At 43.7% G+C, this 15,984-nt stretch overlaps 1 protein-coding gene across 1 annotated transcript in view; it reads right to left on the minus strand.

The window, feature by feature from the left end:
* GLI3 (GLI family zinc finger 3) overlaps window positions 1-15,984 on the minus strand; it is a 267,060-nt gene that overhangs the window by 64,333 nt on the left and 186,743 nt on the right. Inside the window, exons 7-8 of the mRNA XM_024732944.1 lie at window positions 2,918-3,131; window positions 1,839-1,952 (exon numbers count right to left, since the gene is read on the minus strand). Of these exons, the coding sequence (XP_024588712.1) occupies window positions 1,839-1,952; window positions 2,918-3,131 (328 nt within the window). The remainder of the gene's footprint in view (window positions 1-1,838; window positions 1,953-2,917; window positions 3,132-15,984) is intronic.

Genomic DNA, 15,984 nt, shown 5'->3' on the forward strand with positions numbered 1-15,984 from the left:
AAAAGAAAAAAAGAAGAGAAATGAAAAACCTGATGTAGGCTTGTCTTCCTCCGGATGCAATTTTTTGGGGGGAAAATAAAATAGAGCCCAAGTCTATCAGCTGGGTTTTGTGAATTGAAGAAACCAAAGATGGAATCATTTCTGTGCATTTTTTTCAGATTTACTCAATATGCCTTCGAAGGTTGTTAGTTTGTGATTAAAGGCAACGGTCCAAACCAGAAGGTCGGTAAGATATTGAGGCCAAACTTTGCTGTCCTGAATACCAAGGTGAGAACAACCTAAGATGTCATCTCTTAAGAAAAGCAATTAAACTAGGTGATGTAGTCGTTATCCAAAAGACTGTTCTTTCGGTTAAATTCTTTTCAGCATAGTAATTTGTTTATTCTCCTATGTTGGAATCCAGGGAAATGGTTTACTGCTAATTCTAATTCTGTTCTCCCTGCCACTGGAGGCTGTGAGAGGCACTGTGTGGATTTTTACAGGGATGACGTCTTCTGGGCTCACTTTCCGGTCTCCAAGCGTACACTCTCTGCCCAAGAACCATAGCATCTAAAGCTTGTCGGTAGAGTCTTTTCTAGTCTTCTAAGGCAGCTTTGCAGAAATGAAAAGACAAAGGATTTCCAGAATTCTGGGAGATGATGAGGTGTGTAAATTCGGGATCTAATCTGAGGTTAGATGGTAAAAGCTGTATACAAGTGTTTAGGCATAACCAGCAACATGCAAGAAGAACGATGGCTCTCAGAGCTCATGACCCCCATTCGTTCCATCTTCCAAGTGCTCCCTAAAAAGGAAACGTGGGCTTAAGCACTCTCAAGTTTGGGCTGAAGCAGCCTGAACATTGCAAGGTCCAGATTCTGTGGACATCCAGACTCTCGTCCAACCCCTATCTCTGGGAATTATACTCATTGAGCTCCGTATCAGGCCCAGGGAACCTACAAGAGAAGATTACAAGCAGAATCTACACATTCTTTTTTTTCTTTTAAAGTAATTAATTCATGGCTGCGTTGGGTCTTCGTTGCTGCACGTGGGCTTCTCTAGTTGTGGCGAGCGGGGGCTACTCTTCGTTGAGGTGTGTGGGCTTCTCATTGCGTTGGCTTCTCTTGTTGCAGAGCACAGGCTCTAGGCGCCCGGGCTTCTGTAGTTGTGGCATGCGGGCTCAGTAGTTGCGTCTCGTGGGCTCTAGAGCGCAGGCTCAGCGGTTGTGGTGCATGGGCTTAGTTGCTCCGCGGCATGTGGGATCTTCCCGGTCCAGGGCTCGAACCCATGTCCCCTGCATTGGCAGGTGGATTCTTAACCACTGCGCCACCAGGGAAGTCCGAATCTACACCTTTTTAAAATTGAGGTTTAGGATCTAAGTAACAGCAGAGACAAGACTGGAATTTTTAAACTTGTCCTTCCAGGACTTGGGGTAAAGAACAAGAATCTACGTAGCCTTAGGTTAGGTTAGTTGTTGCTGGATCCCTCCTGGCTATGCAGGGTCTCCTGGCCAGTAGGAAGTGGCAACATAAGAAAAAATAAGAACATGATCATTATAAGGAATATCCCTGGTCTGCCCAGCTCAGGCTGAGAGCCAGCAGCTTGTAATTCTGGCCCAAGATCAAGGCCAAGGACTGAAGCCTGTTCACATCCCTGGTCAACAATAAACACATCCACCCACTTACTCCAGTTTATACCCCACAAAGCTGCCTGCGTTTTTGTGTGTCTGTTTCTGAGCTGGAGAAACGACCTGGCCTTTTGTTAAATGTGTGGGTAACGCCCAAGGCCAAGAACGCGGTAGACAAGCCAATGCTGTGAAAATATGCCAGGCTGGAGGGAGCCAGAGCCGGCGCCTCCCTCACCTGCTGGCCCCGAGGCCCCGGGCTGGGGAGGTCTTCATCGGCTTTGATCTTGGAGCGTTTATTATGCACCAGGTCGCCAGTGCTGGTCACGGCGGACTCACTCGTGGGCTTGTTCTGCAGGTCACATTGGCAGGGACAGAAACAAAAATTAAGTTCTGATCAATGAGCAGGACCACAGCTAAAACACACAAGTCGAGAAGAGCGAGCTTCCTTGGCACTAGAATGATGACAGATATGGCTCCTATTTCCAGGTAGCAGAGTTCAGAAAATGTGTTCAAAGCCAGGATATACTGAGAAAATGGTACAAATGAACTTATTTACAAAACAGAAATAGAGTTACAGATGTAGAAAACAATCTTATAGTTACCAGGGGGGAAGCGGGGGAGGGAGGGATAAAGGGGAGATTGGGACTGACATATACACACTATTATATATAAAACAGTTAACTAATAAGAACCTACTGTATAGCAACAGGGAGCTCTACTCAGTACTCTGTAATGACCTACATGGGAAAAGAATCTAAAAAAGAGTGGATATATGTATATGTATAACTGATTCACTCTGCTGTACGGCAGAAAATAACACAACACTGTAAACCAATCATACTCCGATATATATATATTTTAAAAGCCAGGATATACATTCATGAGACAGCTCTTTGTTTTTAACTCATAAGTAGCAACTCCCTGGGCCTTTTTAAAGCTAGAGGAAAAGAGCTGGGATCCAGGCTTTAACGAACTCTAATAGTGCAGGGGAAAGGAACCAGATGACAGCAACCCACTCATGGGATGTATTTTTACTGAACGGGCTATAGACAGCACAGGGTCAGAGGGAAGCCCGATCAAGCAGCGTGCTTTTCCGCCGAGGCTAAAATGACTCTAGTGGAAGAAGCTCTCGTTTCTTGAGGAGCATACACACGGCACAGAATCTGAAGATGACAGCCCTGGGTTGGGACCACAGGCTGCAGTATGGAAGCGGTGAGGATGCCACTGGCCTGCGCGTATTCACAGCTGATGTGGCCCCGTGGCTCTCCTCTATGATTCCCAAGACAGACCAGGTCATCGAGCTGTCTCTCTCACCTGTGAGGACTCGGAAGGGCCGGAGGTGACCTGAACAGGGTTCAGAACCGTAGGGATCCCGGGAATAGGCCTCTGTGTCGGGAAAGTTGGGGCGGGGTGGATGAGCGGAGGGCTGTGTCCAAAGGCCGAGCCTAAGCTCTGCTGTCGGCTTAAGATCTGCTGATGCATATGGAGAGACACGGGTGCAGAAGGGTAGGTGAAGCTCAGGGCAGGGCTGCGGGTGGGAAATAAAGGGAAAACCATCATTTACACGGGACACAGAGACCACCGCACCTTTATACCTAGTTTTTTGTCCCCAAATCGCATCAGGGCTGGGCATTTAAATTAGAAGGTAAAAATGATCGACGAACATCTCGAAACTTCCTAGAGAAAGCTGACGGCTCAGACAGGACACGCGTGGGCGTTGGCACAGACACGCAGACCTGAGATAAACTTCAGCAGAACGGAAGCAAAAGGCATCGGCTCAATAACAACTATTTATTGCAATAACAAACTTTCTATAACAAAGAGAATGGGTGACTACATGCTTTATAGTACTTTTCTCAGCTCCGCATCCCACATGTTCCCGTGCACGGAGCAATTCTTTTCATCTATGCTCACCCTGCACGCTTTCATAAGTCTCCAGATCTTATTACAAGAAGAAAGGAAATCAATTGGTTAAATGTGTTTTGAACACCGTGCTTGTCATATCACTCATTTGTTTGTAAAGATGGAAAGCTTGGTTCATCCTGAATGCCACCTAAAGAATTTCCATCAGTGCCGTCTGGTTACAGAAGCTGATGGATTAACCTCTCCTGGCTGCAATCGGTGATCAATGGGCTTTGATTGCGGAATATTCCAATGGGAGAGCATCCGCTCCCTCTTGCAGCTAAGGAGCATTAAATGTCTATTAACGCCCATTATACATGCTAATGCCTGTCACCACTTCATTATGCCGGAGTATTTCCCAGGCTACAGGAAGTTCTAAGGAAGTCACACCATCACCTAAGGATTTCTGGACTAGTAGGCAGTGCCAAATCGTCCTCTGCACCACCATAGTTTAGGAACCCAATCCTCTTAAAAGAATGAAACGCTCTTGAGGAATTTGCTGATGGCTTAAAAAAAAATGCATGAAACACTGTAATGGCATTTGTGAAAATTTCTTCCTTTAAAAACACTCAGTGGGAAAAAAAAAAAAATATATATATATATATATATATATGTAGATATTCTCTCCATCCTGCTGTGTAAGGCCCAGAAAGAATCAGGGTTTCTTGCAAAGTCAAAGGTAGAATTCATGCAAATTTCCCAATCTGGTGGGTTAATTACTATTGCTGTTAAGCGCATTAACTGAGACTATAATAATTACAATAACAAAATTCAAACCATTTCAACAACTTTAAGTAATAGCGCCGAAGACATATACTCCCTTCATTAATGTGACTCCACGTTTTGCCCATTTGACTACAATCCATAAAAAGGTGGTGTCGATGGGATTACATTACTATTATTCCTACGGAGAACCTTGCGTTACAATAGCTTGCCCATTTAAGACTGAATATCATTAAGAATACCCTAGGAGAATTTCACAGGGCTTGGAGGAACTCTCCTTTCATTCTGTATTGTATTTCTTTAATAAAGGAGAGCAGAAACCTGGTGAAAACAGTCATTGTTCACAGTAAGTTAGGGAGAAATCACTAATAATATTCTGTTTCTGCAGCGCTATAGTTTCTGCCAGTGTTTCGGAAAGCAACCATGAATGATTACAGCAAGACTTAGCTAAGGTAGCTGTGTGGATGATTGATAGGGCGTTAATCAAAAGATGCATATCTGCCTCAGAATTTGTTCACAAGCTTTCTTCTAATAGCTGATTTCATGTTCACTGAGCTCTATGCCAGTTTGTCCAATTTATTTTTTGGTGTACAAGCCATTCATCAAAAAACACAATGATTTAACCCACCCCCCCTCCTTTCCTTTTGGTGAATGGGTATTACTAAGTGTAACTACCTTATTCTGTTCATTAAAAAAACAAAGGAAAACTAAAAGACCCCACTACACACATATTTATAATGTGATATGGACTTTGCACAAACCTCCATGCGTCTTTCCTGAGTTTCATGAGCTTGAACGAGCAGGTGGGCTTGGGAAGGGGGCCCCTTGGGTCATGTACACCTCTCATTCTGGGGGGCCCAATATTGGGGGGCTCAAAAAAGTCAGGACCCAATTAAGAAGCCAGACCATTCGAGAAAACGTTTCACAAGGCAGAAAATGCCCTCAGTTTTGTATGTAATGCAATTTACAAATGTTAATAGCCAGACAGAGTAGGTCGATTTTTTACTTTTAAAAATATGTAGAAGACAAAAGGAAGGACCAGCTTTGGTGCTGCAGCCCCCGTCCCCAGGTGCAAAGTCTCTGACCTCAGATACAGGAGAGGCTGCGACAGCTTTCAATCCATGTGGGTAACATCCCCTTTTGGGGCTGCGTTTTCGCTGGTCAAACCAGGGGACAGGAATAAACCTTCCCTAAAATCCATGTCAACTATCAGATTCCAAAGGATATGAGAACATACAGGATGGACCAGCGATTTTTAGCAGTCCCTGATTATTCATAAGGAGGGACTGCTAAGGGAAACCCTCTCTCCTCTGCGTGCAAAGAGCTGGGCAACAGTGGACACAGGGAACACCTCGTGTCATCCCACAACAGCGGGCGCTGCCGTCAGCTCCTGGAAGGAAGGCTGCTTGCTCCGGATTACAAAGCCTATGCATGGAAAGAACCTCCGAGAACTTCCCACCGGTGGCGGGGGGGCCAGGGGATCGGGGCCACCATCCCCTGCTCTCTGACCCCAAGTGAGCTGTCTTCCTAAGTTCTGCATCCCGGTACTTGCTGTGTCTTTCCAGAAGCCAGCCTAGCTGCTTCCTTCTGGTCACTCAAATTCCAGCTTAGATGTCACCTCCTCAGACACAGGGGCCTCCTAAGCCTGAGGCCCCCATCAAAACAAGCCCCCTCTGCAGCTCCTCACCCATGATGCTCTGCTGTTTGACACTTGTATTCTCGCTGCAGGATGAGGCTCTCTGAAACCATATTCTCTCCCTCCCTCTGCAATGGAAGGTCTAGGGGATCTGGGCTCTGGTCTGTCTTGTCCCCCACTGACCCCTGGTGCCTGGAACACTGCCTGGCACGGGGCAGCCCCTCGAGATGAGTCAGTGAGTGACCGAACCACCCCCATTAGGTATGAGTTTCTTGCTGCTGCAACACATCACCACAAACTTCGTTGTTTTAAAACAAAATACGCTTGCCACCTTAGAGCTCCAGAGGTCAGAATTCTCAGATGGGTGGGCAGGACTGCGTTTCTCTGGAAATCCCTGGCACCTGGCCTCTTCCCGCTTCTAGAGGCTGCTTCCATCCGAGGTTCACGATCCCACCTCAACCCAACCTCCTCCTCTGATTCCCTGTTAACTCCAACACCCTCCTGCCTCCCTTTTATAAGGACCCTTGTGATTATACTAGGGCCACCTGATCATCTCCTCATCTCAAAACCCTTAACTGGACACCAACGATTACCTACTGCATGATTGCACCGGCAAGTTCAAAACTGGGGAAAACTGGGCCACACACTGTAAGTTCAGATGTGTTAAAGTCTACGTGGTAACCTCTGGAGGTAACCTTTGGTGTCCAGCTTCTTTGGTCACAATTGTGCTTGTGATATCTTTTCATGTTGCTGCATTTCGTTGAGCTCCAATCATTTCCTTTGCTGAATGGTATCTTAGAGTCTAAGTATAGCACGCTTGCTATGTACGCTCCTTATATGTTCTACGCGCGTTCTTTTGCTGCATCTCAGGGTGTTGTGGTTTGCTATGACACACAAAGCTGCGACGAAGACTATTAAAAAAACAAATACACAAACAAAAACTCTTAACTGAATCACAGCTACACAATTCTTTTGGCCCTGTAAGGTGATATATTCACAGGTTCCAGGGAGTAAGATGTGGACATCTTTGGGGGCCATTACTCTGCATACTGAACTCAGAAAAGTCACTTCAAAGAAAAGCAATTTGACAACGTGTTTATAAAACAGTACAAAGGTAGTAACAATACAAAGGTCCTCTGTGCATTTTTATAGAACTTCAGCTGCTGAGGACAGACTGCTGGTTGACAGAGGTCAGAATTTTCTTTGAAAAGTAAATTCTCTTTTTAGAAGCCCTGAAAACAAATCTTCCTAAACAGTTCATGTATTCGTTCCATAATTTCCTAGAAATACAAAGTATTGACATTGTTGAAAAATTTTATACATCACTTCTGTCTCCTCTCAAGAAGGACACAGTCGGGCTTCCCTGGTGGCGCAGTGGTTGAGAATCCACCTGCCAACACAGGGGACGTGGGTTTGTGCCCCGGTCCGGGAAGATCCCACATGCCGCGGAGCAGCTAGGCCCGTGAGCCATGGCCGCTGAGCCTGCGCTCCGCAACGGGAGAGGCCACAACAGTGAGAGGCCCACGTACAGCAAAAAAAAAAAGAAGGAGACAGTCTAGTCTAAAACATGGTCCACCTGAGCTTTATGACCTCAAAGCCTTTACATTTCTGCTCACCCTGTTCTTTTCTCTGGATCAACTGAAGAGCAATTAAGTTTATGTTCTGATTTTTGAATTCTCTTCACTCAACATTTAATCAAGTATAATTTAAAAAATTTTTATCGCATTTACTTCTCTTCTAGATGACTACATGAGAGATGGGATAATTAAAAACACACATTTATAAGAATGTGACTTGCAACTGTTAATCTATATTTAATCGATAAGATCGCTAGAAAGTGTCAGATGGCCCAGATCTTCCCAAGCAATGTGCTAACACAGTCATCCAAAAGTAAGTGTTAGGGAGGAAAGGAAAAAGAAGTGCCAAGGTGATAAAGTCTGAGGAATACAGCCCCGGGGTTCCCTGGAACGGTTTAATACTTGAATGTGTGTTCCAAATGTCCCACCCCAGATATGGTTCGTAGCAACATTTGGAGATTTTAGAGACTAGCGTTCCTCACAGAACACTTGGAGAAACAGTCTTCTAGGACAACAGTTAGAACAGTCTGCGATAACCTATATGGGAAAAAAATCTGAAAATGAATGAATATATGTATATGTATAACTGAATCACTGTGCTGTCCACCTGAAACTAACATTGTAAATCAACTATACTCCAATAAAATTTTTGAAAAATTATAAAAGGAAGAAAAAAGAAAGCCAGAATAAATTAATTCTAATGTTAATCTGTCCTGTATTTTTCTAAAAAGCAGAAAATGAGAAAAATGTGGATTTTCGATCTCTGACTATAGTGTGTGTGGTGTCCTCATCCACCAAGTATAATTTTTACCCATCAAAACCGATTTACGGCTACTGAAGTCTTAGTTTTATAAAATACCTTAAAGGAGCACTCGTTCCATGGTAGGCAGTGACTTGGGGACCGAACTCTAAATAAGGATAACTACTGAGGTCAATTTCCCTTTTATTCTTTGCTCTGAGCTGAGTTAAAAGTGATCAGCAAATCGCTGAGTGGAAACTATTTCTTCTATTTTCCAAAAATTTAATGTTAAAATTTCCAAAGTCTGAATCGTTAAGAAAGTTTTGATGTATTTATTCTCCATCACAAATCCGAAGTAACGTTTTGTCAATACACTTTTCAAACTGGGGTCAAATTTTGCAAACCGGGTCTTATTTCTGAATATTGCAGTAAATAGCCCAGTAACCCCTCCCTTATCTGGAACTCTTCTGTCTGGGAATCTCAACAACTATGCTCAATTTGGTTGAAATCTGGGGTGTAATTAGAAAGACAGGATGTTAAACAACTAAAATAAACATCATATATGTTTAACTGAATAACTGAATCAATCTGCTATACAGCAGTAATTAACACAATTGTAAATCAAATATACTTCAATAAAAAATTTTTTTAAATAAAAAATAAATATCGTAAAATCCACACACTCATTCATTAATTCAACAAGTTTTAGCTGAGTACTTTCTACAGATCCCTTTTATATATCCAAAGAATAAAATAATTATTTGTAACTGGAAAGTTACAAATTATACAAATGTATACAAATTATACAAATGTATCATCAATACATACAACTTTGAGATCCATAATCATGCTTGACTTTCACAACAAACATTATTTTTTTCACACCAAGGAAGTGATGTGTGTCAACATTTGTACAGAACCTCTCTGATCAATCTGTAAATTCACATTTAATTATAGAAATGCTGTATTAGTGGGGGACACTAAAAGTTCATACTGTAGAAGATCATTTGTTAAGATGTATTCAACCCTATTATACATACAGGCATTTCAAAGTCATTAATATTCAAGTCAAAAAGATAAAAACCAATTAAAATAGCATGCGAGACAAACCTGAAATGTATTTTAAAAACACTTCAGGAACTCTGCATATGGTGGAGGGTAAGAGGATGGGGGATGGGCTGGATAACTTAATACCAGTACAATAAATAAAGCAGCGTGATGTGGGCCGCTGTAGTCCTTCATATTGGGAGGGCAGATAGAGCCAATTACAACATTGAAGAGATCTGTTTCTAACTAAAAGTGAATGTAAAAAAACTGGGGGGAATTCCCTGGCGTTCCAGCAGTTAGGACTCTGCGCTTCCACTGCAGGGGGCACGGGTTCCATCCCTGGTCAGGGAACTAAGATCCCGCATGCCGTTCAACACGGCCAAAAAAGAAAAAAATAAATCGGAAGTATAAGAAAGACGGCAAGAGGATGGATCACCCAGCCACCGCGTGCTTGCAGGTAAAAGTTTCTATTTTATTGTTTAATGACGTCAATCCACATGGCATTTACCCATTTTCAAAAAAAAGAAAAAAATCATAGTTTTTCCTTAGAGACGCATGGAACATCTCCTTCCACTGAGTCTCAGTGCTGGGGTTCCTCTGTGCTAATGTGGGAAAGGACGAGGGAGGTTGCCGGGAACTCAGCCGAAAGGCTCATCATCAGTTTCCGGGTTCATCTCCGGAACCCCTCCCTGACCTAGAGGACCAGGCATGGAGCTGGGCTGGCCAGAGACTGATGAGAGAATTAAACCAGAGCAGAGCCCTGACATGGGTGGTCACAGGAAGGCCTGAGTCACAAAGGCACCATCTCTTACCCAAAGTGAAGAGGAGAGAAGAGTATGTAGCAGCTATAGGTTCTTAGGAAATGTTTTAAATGTAAAATCAATGCTAACGACCTATGCACACATTTTTTTTCAACTGCCCTAGTTGGTCAGTTTTCTTCAGATGTGAATTTTTAAGACTTCCTTAAAAGAAACTCATGTGATGCTTTTATAATGTATTTCTTCAGGTCGGGCATTGGGATTAAGAAACTTCATGCTACAGTCTAAATGTCCATCAACAAACGAATAAAGAATAGGTGGTATATATATACAATGGGACACTACTCGGCCATGAAAAAGAATGAAATAATGCCATCTGCAGCAACATGGATGGACCTACAGATTATCATACTAGGTGAAGTAAGTCAGAGAAAGACAAATATCATCTGATATCACTTATATGTGGAATCTAAAACATGCTGACACAAATGAACTCATCTACGAAAGAGAAACAGACTCATAGGCATAGAGAACAAATTTATGGTTGCCAAAGGGGATAGCAGGAAGGGGGCAGGCGAGAGAGAAATTAGGAGTTTAGGATTAACATGTACACCCTACTCTATATAAAAGAGGTAAACAAGGCCCTACTACATAACACAGGGAACTATACTCAATATCTTGTAATAACCTATAACGGGGCTTCCCTGGTGTCCGCCTGCCGATGCGGGGGACGCGGGTTCGTGCCCCAGTCCAGGAAGATCCCACGTGCCGTGCAGCGGCTGGGCCCGTGAGCCATGGCCGCTGAGCCTGTGCGTCTGGAGCCTGTGCTCCGCAACGGGAGAGGCCACAGTGGTGAGACGCCCGCGTACCGCAAAAAAAAAAAAAAAAAAATTCTAACCTATAATGGAAAAGAATCTGAAAAAGAATATATATACACAAATGTATAACTGAATCACTTTGCTGTATACTTGAAACTAACACAACATTGTAAATTAACTATACTTTGATAAAAGAAAAAAAAAAAAACCTTCATATTGCAGTTAACCCAGTTTTCTATATAGGCTGACGAATCCAAAGACGCTATTTCCTTTTCAGTGTCCCATCTCTCCTATTTCTTGTTCATGAAACCAGTACCGGAGGTGGAGTCAGGCAACAGTCCACACTGTAACATGGGGGCCCCCAAATTTCAGAAACTGGCTTCAAGGAAAGAGAGAGCAAGGGGGAGAAGGAGGCATCTAATCAAAACCAACTTTGTGGTTACTTTGTGGTTGTCATACTAATGAGGTCGTCCACTTTCTGGTTCCAGCTGTGGAATTTACTGTACCACAGCTGCCATTCAAAGGAAGAACAATTCTTCCCAGTTTTGCAGAGAACAGGCCAACAGCCATTATCATCTGTATACATGTCGGTATAGGGACACACACGCATGCACGTGCTTCTATTTGAAAGTAAAAAAGTAAAGCTTCCACGTCCATCCATAAAAGCCCCCCGGGGCAAGTTCACTGGAAAACCCAGCAGCCTCGGAAGAAGTAATGAGCCCACGCATAAAGACCCACACGCTCACAAAATGAGTTAAGTATCATCCCAATGTTTACACCGAGGCATATGCACTCTTTCAACATTGCTTTGGACAAAAATACATTAGGCTTTATAGGATGCAAGAGTCCTAAAAGGTTTTAGAAGCTGGGTTGCCACTAAACAGCCAAACAGACAAAACCTCCAAGAACACATATAGCAGTAACACACTCTCCAGTGAGATTTGGCCTGAAGCACCCAAATCGTGTAACTGGTCAGCCATGTAGACATGATCAGAAAAAGCAACACCAACGTTTTAAAAACATCGCCAGACATTATTATATGCCTCTTATAAACAGCATTTCCTTCCAATCCTTTTAGTCGTACCTCCTATTGGAGGATTTTTAAGAGAGAAGGAAATAAGGGGAACAGGAGAGGAAATTCAGTTAGACCTGGCAGTTTTGCCCACGTAAGCAGTTGAGCGCCTTTGATTCAGCCCGTGAAACTCCCCGGTCCTTAAAACAATGCAGCCTCACCGGGGCCTCGAAGGCTTCCTATGGTTCTGGGATCAGCGGTCCACCCTGATCGTGATCTGGCCCTGCCCACCTCCAACCTGTGCTGATTGGAGGCCTTTCCCTTCCGTGAGTTCCGTGAGGACAGGAATCGTGTCTCTCATGCATCTTTGCAGCCCTCATGTCCTGCACAGCAACCAGCACACAGTTAAGTACGCAGTCAAATATCTGCGAAATGAAGGAGTCACGGATTAAATGGAAGACTACCTCAAACCAATGGCCACACCTGGAAGTAAATGAAAACTATCCTTTTTAGCGAGGATTCATTGTTTTCACTGATCCTAGGGGAAGAGAATGTTGTCTCGTAGTTTTCAGAAGATGCAGTCAGAGAGTTTCAAGGACCCTGGTCATTCGGCTGTGGATTCATCTATTCTTTGATGTTTCCCACCCAAGTCATCTCGTGTTGTTTGTCTGACACGAATGAGTTGACTCATGGCAGGTAACAGCGCAGAGTCAAGCTGCTGTGGAGGCTGCGGTGATTCCTACCATTCTCAGGAAGTGGCACTGGACCTGCCAGATGCATCCTTACTCCGGGGCCTGATGTCTGGGAGGGCTGATGCTGTGCAGAAGAAAAGACCCCTGCTCTCTGGTCACCGGGCAGAGCTGGTCAGTGCCAGCCACAGAAAACACGCACTGATTTGTGAAGCTGTGCTCTGGGCACTCAGCTCTCATCTTCATTGAGATGTCTGTCCTGGCCGAACCAGACCTGAAACTACTAAGGATATGAAGCCATCTTCATTTTCGCCGTTAAACCCAAAATGAGAAAGCTGTAACTGGTGGGTTAGAAATGAATAGATTACTCATTTCTTCGTTCCCTTTACTTTTGCTAGAAGATGGAAGATGAGGGTCAGTTGAAGCACCTTCTCCTCCGATGGGAGCTCGATTTCTAGGGGAAGGTATTAGCAGAGGTCAAACTATTTCTAATTTAACGCCATTAACTGAATATTTATAATACTAGCCTTAACCAGAGAGGGTGGGGCTTGACAGGCTGTATGTGATAAACGTGAATCAGCTAGTCTTAGACAGGAGTCTTCAGGGTGATGGAGAAGTTAAAACTTTTTGAGACAGTTAACTATTTCACAATATCCTTTTAAGTGCATGGAGTTATTTTTTTGAATGATGTCCTCAGTTATGATATAAAAAAGACTTTTGCTATACATTTGGACAATATGTTTTAATAAGTTAGCCACAATCAAGTACTATGTTTTAAGATGTAGCTAGGCTTTTGTGAATAAATATGTGCTTTATATGGAATTCTTATAGCAGTCTGAATTATTAAGTAAATACATAAACATAAGAACCATATACAAACTGAAGATGGACATTTGCTTTTTTATCCCTTTATTTTGTGTCCATCCCTCTGTATCTCCATACAGCTATCAACCTATGGCTATACGATATACTATCCATATACACTATAACCTTCTGAAAGCCAGCATTATTCATCCACCACACGGAACCTTCCTTTTAATAAGGAGGGCGATTAGAATTCTAATGGCTCATTAAAGAGCTCCTTCATTTATTCACTCCAGAAATATCTGTTGAGTGGTATCAAGGTGACAGGGCACAGATGTTGTGAGCTGGGAAGTGTGGCCATGAACAAAACATACACAGTCCTAGACCTTCTGGAATTTGTATTCTAGTAGAGACAGACATATAGCAACTACCAGATGAGCAAGTAAATGGGAGAATTTCGAACAGTGGTCCCTACTATTACCAGCCTCTTAGAGAATAGCATTTGAACTGGGATACACGCGTGAAGGAGATTTTTTTTAGAAAACTGAATGTGTGTCATTACACACTGAAAAACATCTTTAGAAACTGACCCCATTACTGTATGCATTGACAACACGAGAAGCAGATTAGGATTAGAAAACACGTAAGTGTGCAAGTCAAACGTGTTTGGGGCAAACTAAAAAGCAAGGAATTGGAGGGCTGGTCCTCTTGCAAAACCCTCCGTGCTGATGCATAAAACAAGAATAACACTACGCTTTCCAAAACTGCTGTCAGATGAAAACAGTGAGCGCTTCTTGTGCCTGCCGTGTCCCTGGGTACAAAGCAGAGATGAGATGCACTCCTGTATCTTTCCCTCTTGAGAAAGTTACCCTTTGTAGATTTCTTCATGCTGCTTCCTTTCCCGTCAGCCACCGGCCCTACCGCTTACTGAGGAGTCCTCCAGTCGGTCTTTAGATTTCACAAAGCGAAACTTGGAACAGAGCAAGTGAAGCACTAACGCTACTCCGGCTAAAGGACTGGCAGGTGGTGCTGGTCGTAATTCTTCTAATTATTGTATTGTTCCAGCAAGCCGATCTCATCTTGGGTTATCTGTATTACTTTATATGCATCAGAAACTACATCTTATCCTAGCACACAGGGGCTGTGTATTGAAGAATGAGAGGTCAGATTGCAAGAGAGAAGACAGACTGGTGAGGCGCTGAAGGGAAGAAAGAACTGTGTGCCCGACGGCGCTGGTCACCTGACTGCAAACGGGTCTCCTGGGGCCTGACTGGACTTAGGAATCTCTGCTTCCAGCTCAAATGAGAATAATCAGATCTGTGGTAGCTCCTCGGAGGCAGGGGACAACGATTATTCCGAGTCAGGATACTGACAGTCTCTCAAGGACTGGTACTAGATTACCTGGGAAAGGTGAGGAGATGAGGAAACGGGTGAAGATGCCAGGGTAAGAAAAAAGACAGCACTGAGACTATCTGTGTACCGCTTTCGAATCTAAGTCCTGTAGAGGCTCTGAAAAGTCACGGTAGCTGGGCAGAGAGCAGAAGGGAAGAAAAAACGCTCACAAAGTGATTCTGTGTGAATATCACTCCTGTGAATTTCACCGTGGACCTCATTTCCACCACTTTGATGCTATGACTTCTAGTCGAGCCACATAATAATGATATGATTTCAGCAAACTGAGATAAGGTCGATGGCGATCTATGAGCCCAGGGAAATCTGCCAGGAGTGCAGAACAGCCAGGCCATGGTTTGGAGATGGGCGTACTTCCTCGGAGCCAGACTGGGGTGATCACATTGCGGGTAGCATGGCCGGGCCCCGGTGGCTCATCCTCTGGATGGACCACCAGGGGTAGTTCTCCTGCGGCTCTGCCCGTGGGCAGGGGTCTTCATCCAGGCCCTGCCCATACACACCAGCTTTAATAAAAGGTACCCCTTTCCTCTACAGTGGCTGTCTTGTCTGTAGTTTACAAATGTGAAGACTGAATTTCAGAGCCTACAGGCAAGTAAGGTCTGCACAGCTGGTGGCAAAGCTGGAATCTGACTACAGTTTTGCCTGACTCCAAAGCCTACCTTCGTGTCTACATCGGCTAATCCTGAAACAATTCCCGCTGTAAGTACGGACTGCTATCATACAATCAGAGTTATTTGCTCTGTTCCGTGTTTCCACACTTTCCTGACCATATTAAAAGACAGATGCTGAAGAAAACGACATCGTATCAAAATGGGGATTTATAATATTTAAACGTTAACTTGCCTGCCAAGGAGGATTGTTGATAGCTGAACAAGCAAAGAATTAAAACCGTAATGGAAACATTAAGGACAAAAAATAATGGTATTCATCATTTCTAGTAAATATGGTATGTGACTATTGCTAACACAGTTTTTCTTTTTCTGGACTGTTATGGTTTCCCTAATATGTATATTCATCATGGAAGAACCATCAATTCCTTTAGACTTAAAACCCTTCGGTCCCCTTTTCTTTCTTCCTCCCAATGAACACTTTTCCCCCATGAGACAAGACTCACGTCTGGTCTTTTTTCTCTTTTTTGGTCATGTCTCACGGTCTGTGGGACCTCAGCTCCCCGACCAGGAATCGAACCCACACCCCCTGCAGTGGAAGTGTGGAGTCTAACCACTGGACCGCCAGGCAAGTCCCACTTCTGTTTTTTTTTTTTAT

This window comes from Neophocaena asiaeorientalis, unplaced genomic scaffold (genome assembly GCF_003031525.2).
Source record: "Neophocaena asiaeorientalis asiaeorientalis breed wild unplaced genomic scaffold, Neophocaena_asiaeorientalis_V1.1 scaffold56, whole genome shotgun sequence".
NCBI lineage: Eukaryota > Metazoa > Chordata > Mammalia > Artiodactyla > Phocoenidae > Neophocaena > Neophocaena asiaeorientalis.